A 22,527-nucleotide genomic window follows, 5' to 3' on the forward strand; every position below is an offset into this window, starting at 1 on the left:
AACCCCGGGAGAAACAGAGGGGTCTAGTGCGCCTCTGTTGTCCCTGCAAGTAGAAAAAAACCGAATTAAAAACAACAAATAACGCAAAAAATAAAAAATTATAGGAAAGCAACCCTGCCTAAGCAGGGAGTGTCTTGCCTCCTTGGACACTAAGCAAAAAACTGTCAGTCTCTCTCTCCAGGCTGAAAGGTATAGCTGATGGAGGAGGGGCTTACAGCTTTCACTTAGTGTCACGCCTCCTAGGGAGCAGAGCTATACCCATGGTTTCCTGTGTCCCCCAAGGAATATGGGCGAGAAAAGTATACATATTAGGTATCGCCGCGTCTGTAAAAAACAGCTCTATAAAAATATCACATGACCTAACCCCTCGGGTGAACACCGTAAAAAATAAATAAATAAACTGTAAAAAAAAAGTCCTTAAAAAGTGGGTTTTGGAAATTTTCTTAAAAATTTTAAGAATTGCTTCTAAACTTCTAAGCCTTCTTTTCTTTTCAATTTTCTTTTTATTAATTTTATAATAATTCCGTTACGCAAACAGAAAACAAACAGAATACAATGGGGACAGATAAACATTTGTGATACAAGATACATAATCCATGAGGCTTTATAATGTTACAACAACATGGCGAATAAGTGTCATATCAGATCGCTCTGTGAAGAAGGGGCCAGGATAGAGTAACCCAACCATCTAGTGGATGTAGAGGAAAAGCCCTTGAAGCGCATAGCTGCATCTAAATAATATAATGTGAGGGCGTGACCATGGGGTACAAGTCCTGTAAAATAAAGTGCTGGCCAATGTCAAGCACGACCAATACTGTGAGGTGTCTACCTAATATTGGTGAGTGATAGTGCAGATAAAACTTCTAAGCCTTCTAACGTCCCCAAAAAATAAAATGACATTTACAAAATGATGCCAACATAAAGTAGACATATGGGGAATGTTAAGTAATAAATATTTTATGAGGTATCACTTTCTATTTTAAAAGCAGAGAAATTGAAATTTAGAAAATTTTGAATTTTTAAAATTTTTTGGTACATTTGGGATTTTTTTTATAAATAAAGGTGAAATATATTGACTCAAATTTATGACTATCATAAAGTACAATGTGTCACGAGAAAACAATCTCTGAATGACTTGGATAAGTAACAGCGTTCCAAAGTTATTACCACATAAAGTGAGATATGTCAGACTTGCAAAATTAGGCCTGGTCAGGAAGGGGGCAAATGGCCCAGATGTGAAGTAGTTAAACTAAATCGAGGAGACTAATGTGTTAGGCTCCATTCACACGTCCGCAAAATGTGTCCGCATCCTTTCCGCAATTTTGCGGAAAGGGTGCGGACCCATTCATTCTCTATGGGGACGGAATGTGCTGTCCGCATCCACATTTGCGGATCCGCACTTCCGCATCCGTGCTTCCGTTTCCGCAAAAAAATAGAACATGTCCTATTCTTGTCCGCAATTGCGGTCAAGAACAGGCATATTCTATTATGTCGGCAATGTGCGGTCCGCAAAATGCGGAACGCACATTGCCGCTTTCCGTGTTTTGCGGATCCGTGACTCCGTGTTTCCGCAAAACACATTGCGGACGTGTGAATGTAGCCTAAATGTGTAAAGCTCTGTTGCTAAAATCCTGATGACAGAATCCCTTTAAAACATGAGAGTCCAGCCCCACCCATGGTGCCCTCTCATTCTCAACTGCCACCATATCCACCAACTTCAAATTTGCGCGTCCCTCCACATCCTCAGGGCCATCTCAATCCCACCTTGGATCCCCAGGGCCCACAAATCTATACCTACAGCATTAAGATGCACCCCATCCGCTCTCCAAAATTCGCCCACACCCGTTTCCAACTCTGCATGCCGTACTGCGACCACCCCATTTCTTCTCACAAACCTCCCAACTGCCCTATTAACTTTGATACAAGCCTTATTAAAACTATCAACCAATCTCGCTCCCCTCCAAGACCTCCTCGACACAATGTCCAACCATACCGTGATCATATTCGGGAACAACCTCAATAAATCAAACTTAATGTCCCAAATTAACTCCCGAAATGGCCGAGCACCTAGATCATTACCCCGAACGTGTAACACTAAAACGTCTGAGGGGCGATCCAACCGAATGAAGCGATGCACTTCCAGCAAAACCCCATAGCATACCTCTGAAACCGAGCCACCTCAAAACCGCAACGTCCCGCGAGAAACCCAGTTGACGCCCGTTCGGTCTCACATCTGCCGTCACTGCCCCCAGACCACGAACGAATGTCCGAGGATCCAAACCAAAGCTGACGGCAAACCTAAGAACAATAAAACATACAACGTTAAACTTACTGCAACTCCCAATTACAATCTACCCAACCTGATGTACAAGCGGAACCGAATTGAATCTGATCTGCCTATTCTTTTTATCACCTCTTCACTCATTCCTAGACGCGCTGCTTCCGTCGCCGCCCGATCCGGAAAGAATGTCCCGAGTAACCCTTTGAATCAATCCCCAAGACCATCAGGCATCTTTTAAAAATCGCTATGAATTGAAACTGCAACAAAAACAATCCATCCTTGTGCCATCCTGAAGACACCTAATTGGGCAAAGTAAACATTCTGGAACCTCAAACAAAATCAACTGCCTACCCCTCCCGTCGCGATCCGTTTTAGACTTCCTAATGCGAACCTTGACTCTGTCTGCATAAAGATCTACATCATCTGACAACAACCCACCGGCCCTACTGATACTGCTACTCACCAATTCCCCCAACCTAAATGCCATAAAAAAACACAAATGAAAAAACCACCTTGAATGAACTAATTTCCCAAGGCAACCGACAAACCGACCCCAACAATGAGCCTATATCTAATAGTAACTTAAACTAAACGGGCCTAAGACGATCCTCACTCAACTTCTCCAACCCTTTAGAACCTGCCTTATCCAGGAGGCCGTGCAAACGAAACCCAATCGCTAACCCGGCAATGCACCTATTTACTTATGATACAGAACAACCTTACTCTCTAACGTGACCTAAAAATAATATCAATGCCATTTCCCTATCCTCATCACCTGTGCCTAACTGCAAAGGCTACTTTCACGCTGGCGTTTCTGGGTCTGCTTGTGAGATCCGTTTCAGGGCTCTCACAAGCGGCCCAAAACGGATCAGTTTAGCCCCAATGCATTCTGAATGGATAAGGATCCGTTCAGAATGCATCAGTTTGCCTCCGTTCCGCCTCGATTCCGCTCTGGAGGCGGACACCAAAACGCAGCTTGCAGCGTTTTGGTTTCCGCCTGGCGATGCGGAGCCAAACGGATCCGTCCTGACTTACAATGTAAGTCAATGGGGACGGATCCGTTTTCACTGACACAATATGGTGCAATTGTAAACGGATCCGTCCCCCATTGACTTTCAATGTAAGTCAGGATGGATCCTTTTGACTTACACTTAGACTTAGATTTTTTTTTTACAGAGTAATGCAAATGGATCCGTTCAGAAAGGATACAAGCGTTTGCATTATAGGTGCGGATCCCAACTGTCTCGTCCTCCTAGACCCCGTTTCACTAGCTCCTGGGATGTTATGTTGGTCCTTCAATTTTTCTCTGGATGGCCTCTCAATTCAAGTTTGTCTCTCTGCCAACTTTCGGCGAAGCTGGTCACCCTGCTGTGTTTAATTTCCTGCAAAAGGGTTTCAGATGTGCGAGCCTTAGATTTCGATGCTCTGTCTTTCACCCCAAGTGGTGTTTCCTTTAACATCTCTCGCCGCACAAAGACTAGTATTCGTTCGGTGTCCTACCCAGCTTTCCCTAATAACCAAGCACTTTGCCCGGTGCAATGTTTGAAGGAGTACTTAGACCGTACGACCACTTTACGTTCCGTTTCTGTTCCGCAATTGTTCATTTCCTTCCGCAGACCATTCCTTCCGGTTACTAGTGTCACTTTATCCCGTTGGGTGAAGTGGGTTCTATCTTTGGCCGGTGTTGATACCTCGGTGTTCACGGCTCATTCGGTTAGGGGTGCTTCGGCTACTTCCATGGCTGTTTCGGGGGCCCGCTTGGAGGATGTTCTACGGTTAGCAGATTGGTCTAGAGCTTCGACTTTTAGGAAGTTTTATTTCAGACCGCCTCCGCATGCTTTTTCTTCTGTGATTTCGTCGCTTTAACCACTTGCCATCTGGGCCATTTGTCCCCTTCCTGACCAGGCCAAATTTAGCAAAACTGACATATCTCACTTTATGTGGTAATAACTTTGGAACGCCTTTATTTATCCAAGTCATTCAGAGATTGTTTTCTCGTGACACATTGTACTTCATGATAGTCATAAATTTGAGTCAAAATATTTCACCTTTATTTATGAAAAAATCCCAAATTTACCCCAAAATTTGAAAAATTCGCAATTTTCTAAATTTCAATTTCTCTGCTTTTAAAACAGAAAGTGATACCTCATAAAATATTTATTATTTAACATTCCCCATATGTCTACTTTATGTTGGCATCATTTTGGAAATGTCATTTTAATTTTTTAGGACGTTAGAAGGCTTAGAAGTTTAGAAGCAATTCTTCAAATTTTTAAGAAAATTGCCAAAACCCACTTTTTAAGGACCAGTTCAGGTATGAAGTCACTTTGTGGGGCCTACATAGTGGATACCCCCATAAATGACCCCATTGTAGAAACTACACCCCTCAAGGTATTCAAAACCGATTTTACAAACTTTGTTAACCCTTTAGGCGTTTCACAAGAATTAACCACCTCAGCCCCCATAGCTTAAACACCCTGAAAGACCAGGCCACTTTTTACACTTCTGCACTACACTACTTTCACCATTTATTGCTCGGTCATGCAACTTACCACCCAAATGAATTTTACCTCCTTTTCTTCTCACTAATAGAGCTTTCATTTGGTGGTATTTCATTGCTGCTGACATTTTTACTTTTTTTGTTATTAATCGAAATTTAACGATTTTTTTTGCAAAAAAATGACATTTTTCACTTTCAGTTGTAAAATTTTGCAAAAAAAAACGACATCCATATATAAATTTTGCTCTAAATTTATTGTTCTACATGTCTTTGATAAAAAAAAATGTTTGGGTAAAAAAAAAATGGTTTGGGTAAAAGTTATAGCGTTTACAAACTATGGTACAAAAATGTGAATTTCCGCTTTTTGAAGCAGCTCTGACTTTCTGAGCACCTGTCATGTTTCCTGAGGTTCTACAATGCCCAGACAGTACAAACACCCCACAAATGACCCCATTTCGGAAAGTACACACCCTAAGGTATTCGCTGATGGGCATAGTGAGTTCATAGAACTTTTTATTTTTTGTCACAAGTTAGCGGAAAATTATGATTTTTTTTTTTTCTTACAAAGTCTCATATTCCACTAACTTGTGACAAAAAATAAAAACTTCCATGAACTCACTATGCCCATCAGCGAATACCTTGGGGTGTCTTCTTTCCAAAATGGGGTCACTTGTGGGGTAGTTATACTGCCCTGGCATTCTAGGGGCCCAAATGTGTGGTAAGGAGTTTGAAATCAAATTCTGTAAAAAATGGCCTCATTCATTATAACACTTTATGGGGCAAGGTGACCAAAAAATTGGTTGTTTTAGCACAGTTTCTATTTATTTATTTTTACAGCGTTCACCTGAGGGGTTCAGTCAAGTGACATTTTTATAGAGCAGACTGTTACGGACGTGGCGATACCTAATATGTATACTTTTTCTCATTTATTAAAGTTTTACACAATAATAGCATTTTTGAAACAAAAAAATTATGTTTTAATGTGTCCATGTTCTGAGAGCTATAGTTTTTTTATTTTTTGAGAGATTTTCTTATGTAGGGGCTCATTTTTTGCGGGATGAGGTGACGGTTTTATTGGTACTATTTTGTGGGACATATGCGTTTTTGATCACTTGGTGTTGCACCTTTTGTGATGCAAGGTGACAAAAATTGCTTGTTTTGACACAGTTTTTTGGGGTTTTTTTTCACGGTGTTCACCCGAGGGGTTAGGTCATGTGATGTTTTTATAGAGCTGGTTTTTACGGACGCGGCAATACCTAATATGTATACTTTTTTTTATTTGTTTCACTTTAACACAATAATAGCATTTTTGAAACCAAAAAAATGATGTTTTAGTGTCTCCATGTTCTAAGAGCTATAGTTTTTTTATTTTTTGAGAGATTTTCTTATGTAGGGGCTCATTTTTTGCGGGATGAGGTGACGGTTTTATTGGTACCATTTTGAGGGACATACGCGTTTTTGATCACTTGGTGTTGCACCTTGTGATGCAAGGTGACAAAAATTGCTTGTTTTGACACCGGTTTTTTTTGTTTCTTTTTACGGTGTTCACCCGAGGGGTTAGGTCATGTGATATTTTTATAGAGCTGGTTTTTACGGACGCGGCAATACCTAATATGTATTTTTTATTTTTTTTTTCTATTTTTAACTTTTTTTTTTCATTCCTTACTTGGGGACTTTTTTTTTTTACATGTGAAACTTTTTTTAATTTTTTTATTTTCAACCTTTTATTTTTATTTTTTTTATTTTACACTTTTCGTCCCCCATAAGGTCATACAAGACCTCTGGGGGACATTTACTTCACTTTTTTTTTTTTTTTTTCACTGTTGATTTCTCCTGTAACTGGGGCTGACATAGTAGCCCCAGTTACAGGACAAATACACCCCTAGAGAGGCTGTACAGCAGCAATCCAGCGCTGTACAGCCTCAGAGCAGGGCTGATCGAGGTCTCTGAAAGACCTCACACAGCCCCTGCACTCTCCGGTCACGGCTTCCTTCTCTGCATACACAGCGCTCGGTGAGCGCTGTGTCTGCAGCGATCCGGAAGGCAGGGACACCTGGGCACTGTCCCTGCCTTGTCTTAGGGTTGCCCTGCTGTCACTGACAGCGGGCAACCCGATCAGCAGCTGCACGATTAGCGTGCAGCTGCTATTTCTGAAAGGACGTTTTAAAACGTGCTTTCAGAAATAGACGTCCACCCATAGGACGTTTATATCCTATGGGCGGACGTAAAGTGGTTAAACTTGCAATACGAGCCTCCGTGTCTTGTTATAAAATTGCATGATTTTCCTATTTTATGACGTAAAGTCATGATTTTATTAAATGCTATTTTGAGTGACCCTTCACAACGTGTTGAGACACGATTAAATTGTTATTTTCAAATGGTCACTAGGACCAATAGTTGTCTCTTGGTTGACACGTGTGATAGTTGAAACTAAAACGTAACATTTATTATTTATTGTAAATAAAACATTACACTAAACTGACATTTAAAATTATCAGCTATGCCTGCATATAGATCATGAATTTTATTATCAGTTATGGAGCCCTGGGATAGATATGGAGGTGCTACTGGTCGCTCTGCTCCCTTATTCTGCTAGGCTGCTTTATATTTAGCAGCCAAAGCAGCTTGATTCTATTGCCAGCTCTGTTACTGCACAGTGCTGGGTCTCACGCGATGACTGCTGTGCACTCAACTCCACATTATCTGCCTATCTGGCTACCACTGTCTTAGCAGTTATCAGTGTTGAAACGCAGGCATACACTGTCTAAAATCACATGCTCTACAGGACACTGCCCTCCGACATGTTTCGCCAAATTAACTTGGCGTCTTCAGGGATATCGGCAGTCTGCTGTAGAGGGGGGCGTGACCGGAGCTTATAAGACCTTCCTTCACTGATGTCACAACGTTTGTAACCACTGTGGTTACATATTGTTACTTGTATATTCTGTGGCCTATCAGGGATCTGCTTGTTTCTAATTGTCTCCTCCCCCTTTTTTTCCCCCTTCCTCCAATAACCTCCTCCGTACCTATTGTATTGCGCATGCGTCAGAACCCCAGTTTATGTCGCTGCCGGCGGTTAATACTGCGCCTGCGCCCCACACTTAGGATCGCTCGTATCCACTATGCGCTTGCGCTCCGTCCTGAGCTTGGACCGTTCCGTCAGTTTCACTGTAATTAGTGGGTATCTGCCTGTTCGGTATTTCTACCCATTTGATTCTTATGTATTGTGTATTGTGTACTATTTCTGGAGATACTGAGATAGCAGTTACTCGACTTTAGACATCTCAGCATTTTTTATTTTATTATATTCCTCTGGCAATGACGATGTTATAATTATTCCTCCTCTATGAGGATGTTGATTTTTTTCTCATATGCTTATTATACAGTCATTTGATCTACATTGCCTAAACTCCAGGCTGCATACCATCACCAGGGCTTTATATTGTGTTTACCTACTGCTGACTGGTCTATTCGTCCATACATTTAGAATTCCATCTCTACACCACTATTTTGATAGTTATAAATAGCATACACAATATTTATTCATTCATAAGTGCTAATTTCTACCTTTTATTTCATTACAGATGACACCCTCCATGTGTGTGCCATCCGCCAGGCTACTCCTAACATGGTAAGTATACGTCTGTTGTATAGGGTTATAAGGGTGGGGGGGGGGGGGGGGGGGGGGAATTGACACTATTCAGCCGTTCCTCTCCTCTTTTTGGAGTTATGGATATCCCTGAATTTTAAAGCTCCTATTGGTCTTGCCCTATTTTCATATTATACTGCATTTTGTTTATTTGTGTTAGGCCTCCTGCACACGACCGTTGTGTGCACCCGTGGCCGTTGTGCCGTTTTCCGTTTTTTTTCGCGGACCCATTGACTTTCAATGGGTCCGTGGAAAAAACGGAAAATGCACCGTTTTGCAGCCGCATCCGTGATCAGTGTTTCATGGCCGTGAAAAAAATACGACCTGTCCTATTTTTTTCACGGCCAACGGTTCACGGACCCATTCAAGTCAATGGGTCCGTGAAAGAACACGGATGCACACAAGATTGGCATCCGTGTCCGTGATCCGTGGCCGTAGGTTAGTTTTTATACAGACGGATCCGAAGATCCGTCTGCATAAAGCTTTTTCAAAGCTGAGTTTTCACTTCGTGAAAACTCAGAACCGACAGTATATTCTAACACAGAAGCGTTCCCATGGTGATGGGGACGCTTCTAGTTAGAATACACTACAAACTGTGTACAAGACTGCCCCCTGCTGCCTGGCAGCACCCGATCTCTTACAGGGGGCCGTGATCAGCACAATTAACCCCTTCAGGTGCGGCACCTGAAAGGGTTAATTGTACTATCATATCCCCCTGTAAGAGATCAGGGCTGCCAGGCAGCAGGGGGCAGACCCCCCCCCCTCCCCAGTTTGAATATCATTGATGGCCAGTGCGGCCCCCCCCCCCCCTCTATTGTAATTATTCGTTGGTGGCACAGTGTGCGCCCCCCCCCCCTCCCTCCCTCTATTGTAATAATTCGTTGGTGGCACAGTGTGCGCCCCCCATCGGCCCCCCCTCCCTCTATAGCATTAACAACATTGGTGGCCAGTGTGCGGCCCCCCATCTCCCCCCCCCCCCCCCATCATCATTGGTGGCAGCGGAGTTCCGATCGGAGTCCCAGTTTAATCGCTGGGGCTCCGATCGGTAACCATGGCAACCAGGACGCTACTACAGTCCTGGTTGCCATGGTTACATAGCAATAGTACAATAGTAGAAGATTCATACTTACCGGCTGCTGCGATGTTCGTGTCCGGCCGGGAGCTCCACCTACTGGTAAGTGACAGCCTCAGGTCTGTGCGGCGCATTGCTAAATGAACTGTCACTTACCAGTAGGAGGAGCTCCCGGCCGGACACGAACATCGCAGATCCCAGGTAAGTATGAATCTTTTACTATTGTACTATTGCTAGTAACCCGCTGCCACCAATGATCGGGGGGGGGGGGGGAGATGGGAGGCCGCACACTGGCCACCAATGTTGTTAATGCTATAGAGGGAGGGGGGGGGCCGATGGGGGCGCACACTGTGCCACTAACGATTTATTACAATAGAGGGGGGGGGGGGGGCGGGGGGGCGCACACTGTGCCACCAACGATTTATTACAATAGAGGGAGGAAGGGGGGGGGAGGGGCCGCACAGGCCACCAATGATATTCAAACTGGGGAGGGGGGGGTCTGCCCCCTGCTGCCTGGCAGCCCTGATCTCTTACAGGGGGATATGATAGTACAATTAACCCCCTCAGGTGCTGCACCTGAAGGGTTAATTGTGCTGATCACAGCCCCCTGTAAGAGATCGGATGCTGCTAGGCAGCAGGGGGCAGTCATGTACACAGTTTGTAGTATATTCTAACTAGAAGCGTCCCCATCACCATGGGAACGCCTCTGTGTTAGAATATACTGTCGGAAATGAGGTTTCACGATCTAACTCATATCCGACAGTATATTCTAACATAGAGGCGTTCCCATGGTGATGGGGACGCTTCAAGTTAAAATATACCATCGGATTGGAGAAAACTCCGATCCGATGGTATGGGACTCCAGACTTTACATTGAAAGTCAATGGGGACGGATCCGTTTGAAATGGCACCATATTGTGTCAACGTCAAACGGATCCGTCCCCATTGCATTGTAATTCAGGACGGATCCGTTTGGCTCCGCACGGCCAGGCGGACACCAAAACGACTTTTTTTTCATGTCTGTGGATCCTCCAAAAATCAAGGATGACCCACGGACGAAAAAACGGTCACGGATCACGGAAAAACGGGACCCGTTTTTGCGGACCGCAAAAAAATACGTTCGTGTGCAGGAGGCCTTATAGTGCAAATATTCTTTTAGTTGTCATAGTTTATTAATAGTTATACATGTGATCTCCTCCGTGGGTTCCTTATTAGAGGAAGGATACATATGTAAAGCCCTCATTTAAACCATATGGGGCTAGGCTTTTAAGACGGTATATCCATCTTGTTTCCTCTTGCTGCAGCTTTTTGTCTAAATCTCCCATGCGTGGGCCCATCATCATTTTCTGGATACCCCACACTGTCAGGGTGTCAGTATTGCCGTTATGAACGGTTCTTATATGTCTCGAGAGAGAGAGGTGTCAGACTCAGTATTTATGGTGCTTAGATGTTTAGATATGCGCCTCCTTAATTCCTGTATAGTTTTGCCTATGTATAACTTGGGACAACCACATTGTATGGCGTAAATTACCCCAGTGTATTTACAGTTGATATATTCCCTAATTACGTATTTTTTATTATCTACGGGATTAGTAAATTCCTTTTTTGGTAACATTTTGTTGCAGAAGGTGCACCCGCCACATGGATACGACCCTTTGGTGCTCAGCCATGTCTGTATACGTGGCGTTTTATCTATTGTGAAATGGCTATGCACCAGTTTTTCCTTTACATTTTGTCCCCTTCTGTACGTGATGGCAGGATGGGGAGGAAGGATTTCTTTTAACTCTTCATCTGCGAGTAAGATGTGCCAGTGTTTTCTGAGTATATTCCGGATTTTATCATGTTGGCTGTCATAGTTACCTATACATCGGACAATCTTCTTGTCCTGTTGTTGTTTTTTAGAATTAGAAAGTAATGAAATTCTGTCACTTTTTTTAGCTTTATTGTACGCTTTGTGTAGTGTTTTTTTCGGGTATCCCCTCGCCATAAATCGGTTGTACAGCAGGTTGCACTCATTTTCAAATCCTTCTTCAGTAGAGCAGTTCCGCCTTGCCCGAAGGTATTGCCCAACAGGGATGCCTTTTTTTAAGGTGGTTGGATGGTGGCTATTCCAGTGGAGTAAGTTGTTTGTGACAACTATCACACGTGTCAACCAAGAGACAACTATTGGTCCTAGTGACCATTTGAAAATAACAATGATTTTATTAAAGACACGGAGGCGAGTATTGCCCACCCTACTGTTCCCTCCCTTCTCATGTTTATTTACTGACCAGATGATTGTATTACATGATATTTATACTTGATGCTTTTATTTCCGCGTGATTTGATAATCTTTCAGATCCTGTGGATTACCTCGTACTCTCCTGTTCTCTTTCCGTAGGTTGATTCCTGATGGATACACCTAGTGGTGGGTTCCAAGAAGTTCTTAGTTCCAGTTATCGGCTGCTCCGGTTGAGCTCTGGTTCCAGGTTCTCGGTTTGTGGTTTCCGGTGGAAGTTTCCGTTGGAAGGAGTTCAGTCCAATGTTCGAGTGTGGGTCTGCTAGTCACATCAAAGAAAGAGGAAGAGACGACAGGGGAGGACCTATTTATGGACTGACTAATGGGAGGGGTTCATTTGGGGTTGTCTTTAGTTTTTTATGTAAATTCTTTGCTGCTGTGGAATTTGAGTAAAGAAGGAGTAATGCAATACTCGCCTCCGTGTCTTTAATAAAATCATGACTTTACGTCATAAAATAGGAAAATCATGCAATTTTAACTCCTAAGACTCCTGTGCCCAGCCTTCTGTCTCCCAGGGAAGCACGGGAGGCAGAAGCATAGCGTCTGGCTGCACAGCCCGTCTTTTCTAATCGGAGACGGATGGCCCTTAGCAACGCTCTTTTGAAGAGTGCTACTAACGACCATTTCAGCCCCAGTTTTCTACCAAAAATAAACGTTTTGGCTAAATAAAGTCTATTGCAAAATTGTTACCTATCACTTGCCCTACACATTAGCAAAAAAAATAATAATATGACAGTTATCCTTTAACCCTCTAAATGCCACCCCTCGCCAACCAAACCAGCGTCATGCTGGCCTCACCTCAGCTTTTGCCCCAGTCCAGCCACACTTTATGTTAATTATGTTTACCAGCAATCATGTACTAATGATATACCATTCTTTTGTCATAATTTTGTGTACACCAGCTTAATGAAGGGCTTCAAATAAGCCCGAAACGTCGCTTCTATAATTGTACTGATGTGCACAACCATGTCTGGCTGAATAAAGTTTCACTATAACACAGAGTACTGGAGTGCTGTCTATATTGTATGTCTAGAAGAAACTGACCCTGGGGTGGAGAAAGGGTCAGAATAAGACGAACACCTGGTGAAAGGCACTTGATGAGTGCTGTGACCTCAAAGATTATACTACTAGAAGTTTACAAATAAATTGCCAGGAGTCTGCAGTAAAGGGACTGCTGGGTGTTACCAGTAGCGGGTGTGTCTGACTCTGTCTAATCAGTGCTGCTGGTGTCAGACTGTGAAGGGACACACCCCCAACTGGTAACACCCATCTATACCTTTACTGCAAGCTGCTGGTAAGTCATTCATAACTTCTAGAAGAAATAACAACATAGAGTCATATACATGGGGAATACAAGTAATTACTACAACAGACATGTCAGGAGAAGGGACAGGTCCTCTTCAAGGCAGTAAATCTGATATATACATTACATTCACACTCACAGTTCTCTGAGTGCAGTAACAGCTTAATTTACCTGTTGGCAAAGAAGGTAAGTGAAAACTTTCATGGACAAGATGAGTCCCATCTGAAGTCAGTTCTTTAATCTGAGGAACGGAGGTTAGTGGCTGTCTATTCCTTTTCTTCAGATTGAAGATGGGTACAGGAAGACAGGCTGCAAGTAGGAAACAACTTCATCTAGTTAGAAAACTTGGATTAGGTAAATCTGTACTTCCTTATAGCTGGCAAAACATGGTATCAGGATTTTTATTTAAAGTTTCTGTTTCTGTAAAAGTTGTTAACCCTTTTACCATGACTCACATCAATGGACTAATAGCATCCTCAGGATAGGTCACCAATATCACATTGGCAGGGTCTGACTCCTGACACCCCCGCCGATCAGCTGTTTGAAGAGACGCAGAGCTTGCATGAGTGCAAATTGCGGATCCGCAAAAAACGGATGCTGCCCGTGTGCCTTCCGCAATTTGTGGAACGGAACAGGAGGCCCATTATAGAGATGCATATTCTTGTCGCAAAACGGACAAGAATAGGACATGTCTCATAATTTTTGCGGGGTCACGGAACGGAGCAACGGATGCGGACAGGACACAGAGTGCTGGCCGCATATTTTGCGGACCCAATGAAATGAATGGTTCCGTATACGGACCGTATACGGAGTGTCAAAATACGTTCGTGTGCATGAGCCCTAATGCAGCATCAATAAATGTGGAACAATACTTGCAAAGATAGAGAATAAATCACATGAATCCTGGACCTGTATGTGGGCCTATGTCAAAAAATGTGCCCCACGCGTATCACTAGGAAAACCCTGCTTCCTCAGGGGTAAAGGCTTGTATGTGCGGCTGCCCTATAAATACACTTATCATTAATTAGTATCCATGTAAAATATAGTCACTTGTGTAGGCATATTGAGTGGAGAAGTATGTGTGTTAGATAACACTCCTGCGCAAAACGGCTGAACGGCTGGAAGTTACATAATAAAAAATGGCCACTAGCAGGAAATACGTATTTTGAGCATGAAACGCGTGAGCGTTCTAAATAAAGAAAGTAAGGTAATCGCAAAAAGGAAGTGCGTGCATTCCAAAAATGGAATGCACTGACGTGGAAAGTGGACATGTGCGATAAAAATAACATAACCAATAGATATATACATAAAGTAATATAAGGAGGTGGTGATGGTGAGTTCACTAAAAGAGTCCAAGAGGGGCCTGGATGTATTTCTGGAGTGTAATAATATTACAGGATATAGCTACTAGAGAGGGGTCGTTGATCCAGGGAGTTATCTTATTGTCTGATTGTAGTCGGGATGGAATTTCTTTCCCCTAAAGTTAGAAAATTGGCTTCTACCTCCCAGTTTTTTTTTGCCTTCTTCTGGATATACTTGCAGGATAACAGGCCGAACTGGATGGACAGATGTCTTTTTTCGGCCTTATAAACTATGTTACTATAAATACATGCATAGAGTGAATCAGGGTACTTTCACACTAGCGTTAAACTTTTCCGCCATTGAGTTCCGTCCTAGGGGCTCTATACCGGGAAAAAACTGATCAGTTTTATCCTCATGCATTCTGAATGGAGAGCAATCTGTTCAGTATGCATCAGGATGTCTTCAGTTCAGTCCCTCTTACATTTTTTGGACAGAGAAAATACCACAAAATGCTGCAGTTTTCTCTCTGGCCAAAAATACTGATCACTTGCCGGAATGCTGGATCTGGCATTAATTTACATTGAAGTGTATTAGTGCCGGATCCGGCATTAAGTGTTCCGGCAAAACGGACCCGGCTTTCCAGTCTGCGCATACCTTTAAAAATGCAAAAAAAAATGAATACCAGATCCATTTATTCCGGATGACACCAGAGAGACGGATCCGGTATTGCAATGCAGAATCCTCTGCCACAAATGTTAAAGTACCCTAAAATGACAATATGTGACAAAATCATAAGAATCTACAGTATGAGTATATATTCTCAAACATAACTGACACTAATATACTTAGTTAAGGGCTCTTTCACACTTGCGTTGTTCTTTTCCGGCATAGAGTTCCGTCGTCGGGGATTATCCCCATGCATTCTGAAAGGAGAGAAATCCGTTCAGGATGCATCAGGATGTCTTCAGTTCCGGAACGGAACTTTTTTGGCCGGAGAAAATACTGCAGCATGCTGCGCTTTTTGCTCCGGTCAAAAATCCTGAACACTTGCCGCAAGGCCGGATCCGGAATTAATGCCCATTGAAAGGCATTAATCCGGATCCGGCCTTAAGCTAAACGTTGTTTCGGCGCATTACCGGATCCGACGTTTAGCTTTTTCTGAATGGTTACCATGGCTGCCAGGACGCTAAAGTCCTGTTTGCCATGGTAAAGTGTAGCGGGGAGCGGGGGAGCAGTGTACTTACCGTCCGTGCGGCTCCCAGGGCGCTTCAGAGTGACGTCAGGGCGCCCCACGCGCATGGATGACGTGATCGCATGGATCACATCATCCATGCGCATGGGGCGCTCTGACATCATTCTGGAGCGCCCCGGGAGCCGCACGGACTGTAAGTATACCGCTCCCCACTACTACTATGGCAACCAGGACTTTAATAGCGTCCTGGGTGCCATAGTAACACTGAACGCATTTTGAAGACGGATCCGTCTTCAAATGCTTTCAGTTCACTTGCGTTGTTACGGATCCGGCGGGCACCTCCGGCAAATGGAGTACACGCCGGATCCGGACAACGCAAGTGTGGAAGAGGCCTTAGATAAAAAAAATCATGAATAATAACATTCATATAAATTAATATTATGATTCTAATACCTAATTCCCAATATGCAATATAATAGAAAATGAAACATAATAATTATACAAAAATTATTGTACATGATTGGGAAATAATGTCCTGCAATTCCACAATTAACATAAATATCAATGAAAAAATGTGGGTGATTGAGTCAGCACAACCTGTATGTAGGTGCACATCACTATGGCGAAATACATATACAAACGCAAAATACAAATGTGATAGCACTCTGCAACCAGCACTCTGCCCTGCCTCCATGCTGGATGAGGCATTGGTGTACATTTTGGCCAAAGTGTAGTAAGCCACTCACCACGTCAAGGTCGCCTCTATTTGAGTGGTCCCTAACACTAGTTCCTACCTGTTCATGGGCCATGACAGCCACACAAAGTCCAGGGAGAGCAGGTACAGCATGCACGCCAAGCACACTCTGCTTTTAACCCCGTCCGGTGCCATTACAGCTTTCATCGGATCCAGGGATGCAAGTACCAACATGCATGCTGAGCCCACTACATACTTCTCCTGGAGCCAAATGGCTAATGGTAGGTTCTATACAAGCAGACTCAGTTTTATACTGACTTTAAAACCAGCCTCCAGGACAGATTGACTGGTCAGGTGTGCATGAATCCAAAGAGATCGCCACGCCTCCAATATATACTACAAAGAAAAAATGTGGGGGATTCAGTCAGCACAACCCTGTATGCAGGTGCACATTGCTATGGCGAAATACATATACAAAGAAAAAGACACAAATGCAATAGCACTCTGCAACCAGCATTCTGCCCTGCCTCTATGCTGGATATATCAATGACATGAAAATATATATTAAAATTGTTTCAATAGTAACTGCAGCAACTAGGACACTAAGAGAAGACACATACATACTGTATATAGGAAGACAAAAATATAGCTATAAAAACAGCAGGAAGGTGCATCTATCTGACTTTCAAAGGTGAAGTCAAATCTTTAGAAGCATCTAAAAGACTTTTCTGAGGCTTTTAAAGATTTCACCTCACGTTTTTGTTCCCAAGAAAGTGATGTCACAGGCATTTGAAGCGGCACATAAAGCCAATCGGTTGGAACTGTTTAAACCCCAATATAGAACACAGGACAAGAGGGCGCATCATGTTACCAATGCAGTGATCTATATAGATTGTGGAATACACATTGGTACCTCTTGGTCTCTGATTCTAAACTTAGAAACCATGTTGACCTGCAGCCCAAAATTATTATAGAGCTCCCAATTCACATGACAAATTGGTGCAGAGCCATTGTCAAAGACCTCCCCAGAAATCAGGGAGACGGAATTGCAGGACATTATTTCCCAATCATGTACAATCAGTTTTGTATAATTATTATGTTTCAGTTTCTATTATATTGCATATTGGGAATTAGGTATTAGATTCATAATATTATATTATATGAATGTTATTATCAGGGAGTCTATATGGGGTGAGCAGGGGTTAATAAGTGACCGGGGGGGGGTAGTTTAGTGGTGTTTGGTGCTACTTATTACTGAGCTACCTGTGTCCTCTGGTGGTCGATCCAAGCAAAAGGGACCACCAGAGGACCAGGTAGCAGGTATATTAGTTGCTGTTATCAAAACAGCGTCTAATATACCTGTTAGGGGTTAAAAAAATCGCATCTCCAGCCTGCCAGCGAACGATCGCCACTGGCAGGCTGGAGATCCACTCGCTTACCTTTCGATCCTGTGAACGCGCGCGCCTGTGTGCGCGCATTCACAGGAAATCTCGCGTCTCGCGAGATGGCGCACGGATGCGTCCAGGAGGAATGAATCGACCGCCTCCAGGACGCATCCGTGCGTTAGGGGGTCGGGAGGTGGTTAAAAAGTGAAAGTTTGATTTATGATTATTATTCTGTCCCATTACTTTTGGTCCCTTAACAAGTGGGAGGCACATATGCAAACTGTTGTAATTCTTACACCGTTCACCTGATTTGGATGTAAATACCCTCAAATTAAAGCTGACAGTCTGCAGGTAAAGCTCATCTTCTTCGTTTCATTTCCATTGTGGTGGTTTATAGAGCCAAAAATGTTAGAATTGAAGACCCCATAAATATAGTGCACCGGTGAAGACCCCATAAATATAGTGCACCAGGGAAGACCCCATAAATATATAGTGCACTAGTGAAGACCCCATAAATATAGTGCACTGATGAGGACCCCATGAATAAAGTGCACCCGTGAAGACCCCATAAATAATTCCAATCCCTACTGCTATGAAGACCCTCATATAAAACGTGTCACCAGTAGATTACCCATAACCAGTATATTACTGGTGGACTCCCGGCTCCGCTCCCAGTCACCTCATCTGCTCAGTTTTCCTGTCACACCCAGGAGGACGCAGTCACTCCCTCCTCACACTGTGCGGTACTGCGGCCGCTCTTATTTTGGACGTCCCTGCCTTATACTTTCTCCTCCGCCCGCCATTAGCGGCCCCGGTCACCCCGCGGTCCGTGCTCCTCACCCGGGAGGCTTCTCTTCATCTTCTCCACACACACAGTTCCCGATTCCGCTTCAGTTCTTCCCGCCGACGTGGCGCAGTCTGCGGGGCGGGGCGGGGCGTCTCTGTGGACGGAGGCTCCGCCCAGTTGTCAGCCTGTAGTGCAGACCTGCGGCCGCTGTGTCCGCCTGCTGTGCGCTGTGGGGACCGGAAGCTGTAATAAGGATGTCACTACATGGGGGGGGGCTGTCACTGTGTGGGTTATGGGGCTGTCACTACATGGGGGGGGCTGTCACTGTGTGGGTTATGGGGCTGTCACTACATGGGGGGGGGCTGTCACTACATGGGGGGGGGGCTGTCACTACATGGGGTGGGGGCTGTCACTGTGTGGGTTATGGGGCTGTCACTACATGGGGGGGGGCTGTCACTACATGGGGGGGGCTGTCACTGTGTGGGTTATGGGGCTGTCACTACATGGGGGGGGGGGGGGGGGGGCTGTCACTACAGGGATGTTGTGGCCAGGGCTGTCACTACATGGGGGTTATGGGGATTGTGGGTCTGTCACAGTGTGGGGGTCGGGCGGCTGTCACAGTGTGGGGGCAGGACCTCTTGCATTCCTTTTTTAAGAACTGGAGGTTACAACATCCTCTCATTATCAGAATCAGTTCCTTCAGGCTACTTTCACACTAGCGTTAGTGTGATCCGGCAGGCAGTTCCGTCGTCGGAGCTGCCTGCCGGATCCGCCGATCAGTGTGACAACTGACAGCATTTATAGACGGATCCGGGTGTGGATCCTTCTACAAATGCATTGCAAGAACGGATCCGTCTCTTCGCTTGTCATGCGGATGGACGGATCCGTCTTGTATCTTTTTCACAGTTTTCCCAGGATCCGACCTTCAGTTGTTTTGCAATGCCTGCACTAATGCAAGTCAATGGGAATTAATGCCGGATCCGGCACTAATGCAAGTCAATGGGAATTAATGCCGGATCCGGCACTAATGCAAGTCAATGGGAATTAATGCCGGATCCGGCACTAATGCAAGTCAATGGGAATTAATGCCGGATCCGGCACTAATGCAAGTCAATGGGAATTAATGCCGGATCCGGCACTAATGCAAGTCAATGGGAATTAATGCCGGATCCGGCACTAATGCAAGTCAATGGGAATTAATGCCGGATCCGGCACTAATGCAAGTCAATGGGAATTAATGCTGGATCCGGCACTAATGCAAGTCAATGGGAATTAATGCCGGATCCGGCACTAATGCAAGTCAATGGGAATTAATGCCGGATCCGGCACTAATGCAAGTCAATGGGAATTAATGCCGGATCCGGCACTAATGCAAGTCAATGGGAATTAATGCCGGATCCGGCACTAATGCAAGTCAATGGGAATTAATGCCGGATCCGGCACTAATGCAAGTCAATGGGAATTAATGCCGGATCCGGCACTAATGCCACATGCTGCTGTATTAGGTCCGGCCAAAACGCCTGACGGTGACTGAACGGAAGGCATACTGATGCAAACTGAACGTATTACTCTCCATGGCAATACATGGCATATTATGCCTAACCTATAACACTATAATACATGCATACCTTATAATAACAAAAAGACACCGACTAAAGAGTGGGGGTAAAACGGCCAAGGCCTGATTTATTAAAACATTAACCAATACAACTTTAACTGAAACCTTTAAGAGTCTAGTCATAAACTCAGACTCCAACACCATAAATATATCAGAGTCCATCCCATCACGGGATGACTATCCTTACCTCACCCAACCTGTCCGACCCGCCTTAACAAGGCGGCACGGGCCCCACCCCACCAACCGCTATCTCCACCATGGCCCGGTGTTGAGGTTGAAAATATCATATCCAATAACAGATAAGTGAACACCATCACGAAAATATAGGCCTGCCTCATCCATTCTCAAAAAAATCAACATGTCTGAACGAAAAAACACCCAACAAAAGCATAAATTTACACATCGCCCGATTGATCCTCTTCCGAACTTTCTCCTTGAACTTCAATTCCGGGGACATTATCCAACACCGCCTGCAAATGATTTCTGAAAAGATTAGCCGAGTGTCCGGGAACAGGCGGTGAAGATCCGTAAATGTCCTCTTCATCTGGAAAATTAACTCCATAGTGTCCTCACAACCTATATCATTACCTCCTAAATGAACAATAATAATATCTGGGTTAGGGAAAACATCATGCAAATGCAAAACAAGGTCAACCAAACCTGACCAACGAAGTCCTCTGACTCCGGCCCAGTAGATCTTGACGGCCTCTGCAGACAAGGATAGATTCGTTCCCTAGCAGTGCTCTGCAGCCCTCCTCCTAGCCCAGTGGACAAAAGAGTGGCCCAGAATCCAGACTGTGTTTCCTGTAACTAATAAATCAAATGATTAACAAAGGAGGCCTTACATATAACCTATACCTATTAGAAGACCATCTGCCGATTCTCCTTATCACCGACTCACTCAAACCTGCTTGCGCAGCCGCAGTCGCAGCTCCGATTCGGAACGAATGGGAAGAAAAGAACTTCGCACCTAGACCCAGTACACCCAAGCATTTAGCTAGCACCGCTCTAAACTGAAACTGCGACAGGGGGGACAAGTCATTGTGAACAAGAAAACAATCCACATTCCCTTCAGGGCGAATAGCCAAATAATGCACCACTGCTGCCACCGGACAGATCCTCTTATCCCCAATAGCCCCCACTCTTTTAAAACAGCCTTTACCCGCCTGGTCCGTTTTAGATTTCTCAATTAACAACGACACCCATGACTCCTGAACTACCACATGCTTCAAGGCCAAACCCCCTTTCGCCCAACGAGAACGAGGTAATAACTCACCAATCCGCAAAGCCCCAAAAAATAACACAATAAAAGCTGTACAAAATAAGGACGCCTCAAACTGCGAAAAACAAACTGACTTTGTAACCCCACACAACCTCACTAGCAACTCTGGGGAAATTGGACACCTCCCATCAGGCAAATGACCCACCGACCTATAACCTTTCCGTAATCGTTTTATCAGGAAATAATCTGAAAATGACCTAGTGCCAAACAATTTAAGAAAAAATGACACACCTGCTAAAATCCGACACACAGAGCTGTGTGCCAATCTTTCCTCAAATAACTGCAAACAAAATGACAACGCCAGCGACTCATTTATCAACCACGGCGATACCGATAGACCCACTGTAAACTGTTCCCAACGCAGCCACGCGGACAGGTAACCTTGCCATGTCGACACCGCCACTGAACGACTCAGCAGGTTCAGAGTTAACTCCAGATCAGCCCCCACAGGTGCTCCGGACAAGGAGTCCCGAAAGCGTCGGCCGATGGCACCAAACTGCGAAAACGATCCATCTGCAAACGGGACAAAGCATCAGCCACCTCATTATTAATCCCTGGGATATGAACAGCCTTGATCCACACATTCCTACTCAAACACAACAAAACTGAATGCCTCAATAACTTCACTACCAACGGACACCTGGAAGATAAACAGTTAACAGCATACGCCTTTGTTATCCGTATGCAAGCGAATGCGTCTGTTCTGAAAAAACTGCCCCCAAAGCACCAATGCTACCACTACAGGAAAAAGTTCTAGCAAAACTAAATTAGACAACACCGAATTCACAACCCATGACCCGTGCCACCTCTCAGCACACCACTGACCGTCCCAGAATGCGCCAAAACCCACACTCCCTGCCGCGTCCGTAAATAGATTCAACTGGGCCGCATCCACAAACTCCTCCTGCCACAGCGACCTACCATTAAACTCCCGCAAGAAACTCAACCAAACCAACAAGTCATCCTTTAACCCCCTGTCCAGAGATACGTGTAAACAAGGATTCCGCAATCCGGCCACCTTCAAAGCCAACTGCCTACAAAAAATCCTACCCATAGGCATTACAACAAAACGCCAACAAACCCAACAACGACTGAATCTCTTTAACCGTAACGCTCTGATGCAACAACAAACCCTTAATCAACAAAACCGCTTTCTTAACCTTATCCACCGGTAACCGAAACTC

The 22,527-nt window shown here is 44.4% G+C and overlaps 1 protein-coding gene across 1 annotated transcript in view; it reads right to left on the reverse strand.

Moving 5' to 3' along the window:
* Nucleotides 1–18,537, reverse strand: part of SPATA22 (spermatogenesis associated 22) — a 76,254-nt gene extending 57,717 nt beyond the window's left edge. Inside the window, exons 1-2 of the mRNA XM_040421783.1 lie at nt 18,497–18,537; nt 13,255–13,392 (exon numbers count right to left, since the gene is read on the reverse strand). Coding sequence (XP_040277717.1) covers nt 13,255–13,392; nt 18,497–18,515 — 157 coding nt within the window. The 5' untranslated portion in view covers nt 18,516–18,537. The remainder of the gene's footprint in view (nt 1–13,254; nt 13,393–18,496) is intronic.
* Between the last annotated feature and the right edge of the window lie 3,990 nt (nt 18,538–22,527).

This window comes from Bufo bufo, chromosome 3, assembly GCF_905171765.1.
Source record: "Bufo bufo chromosome 3, aBufBuf1.1, whole genome shotgun sequence".
Lineage (NCBI taxonomy): Eukaryota > Metazoa > Chordata > Amphibia > Anura > Bufonidae > Bufo > Bufo bufo.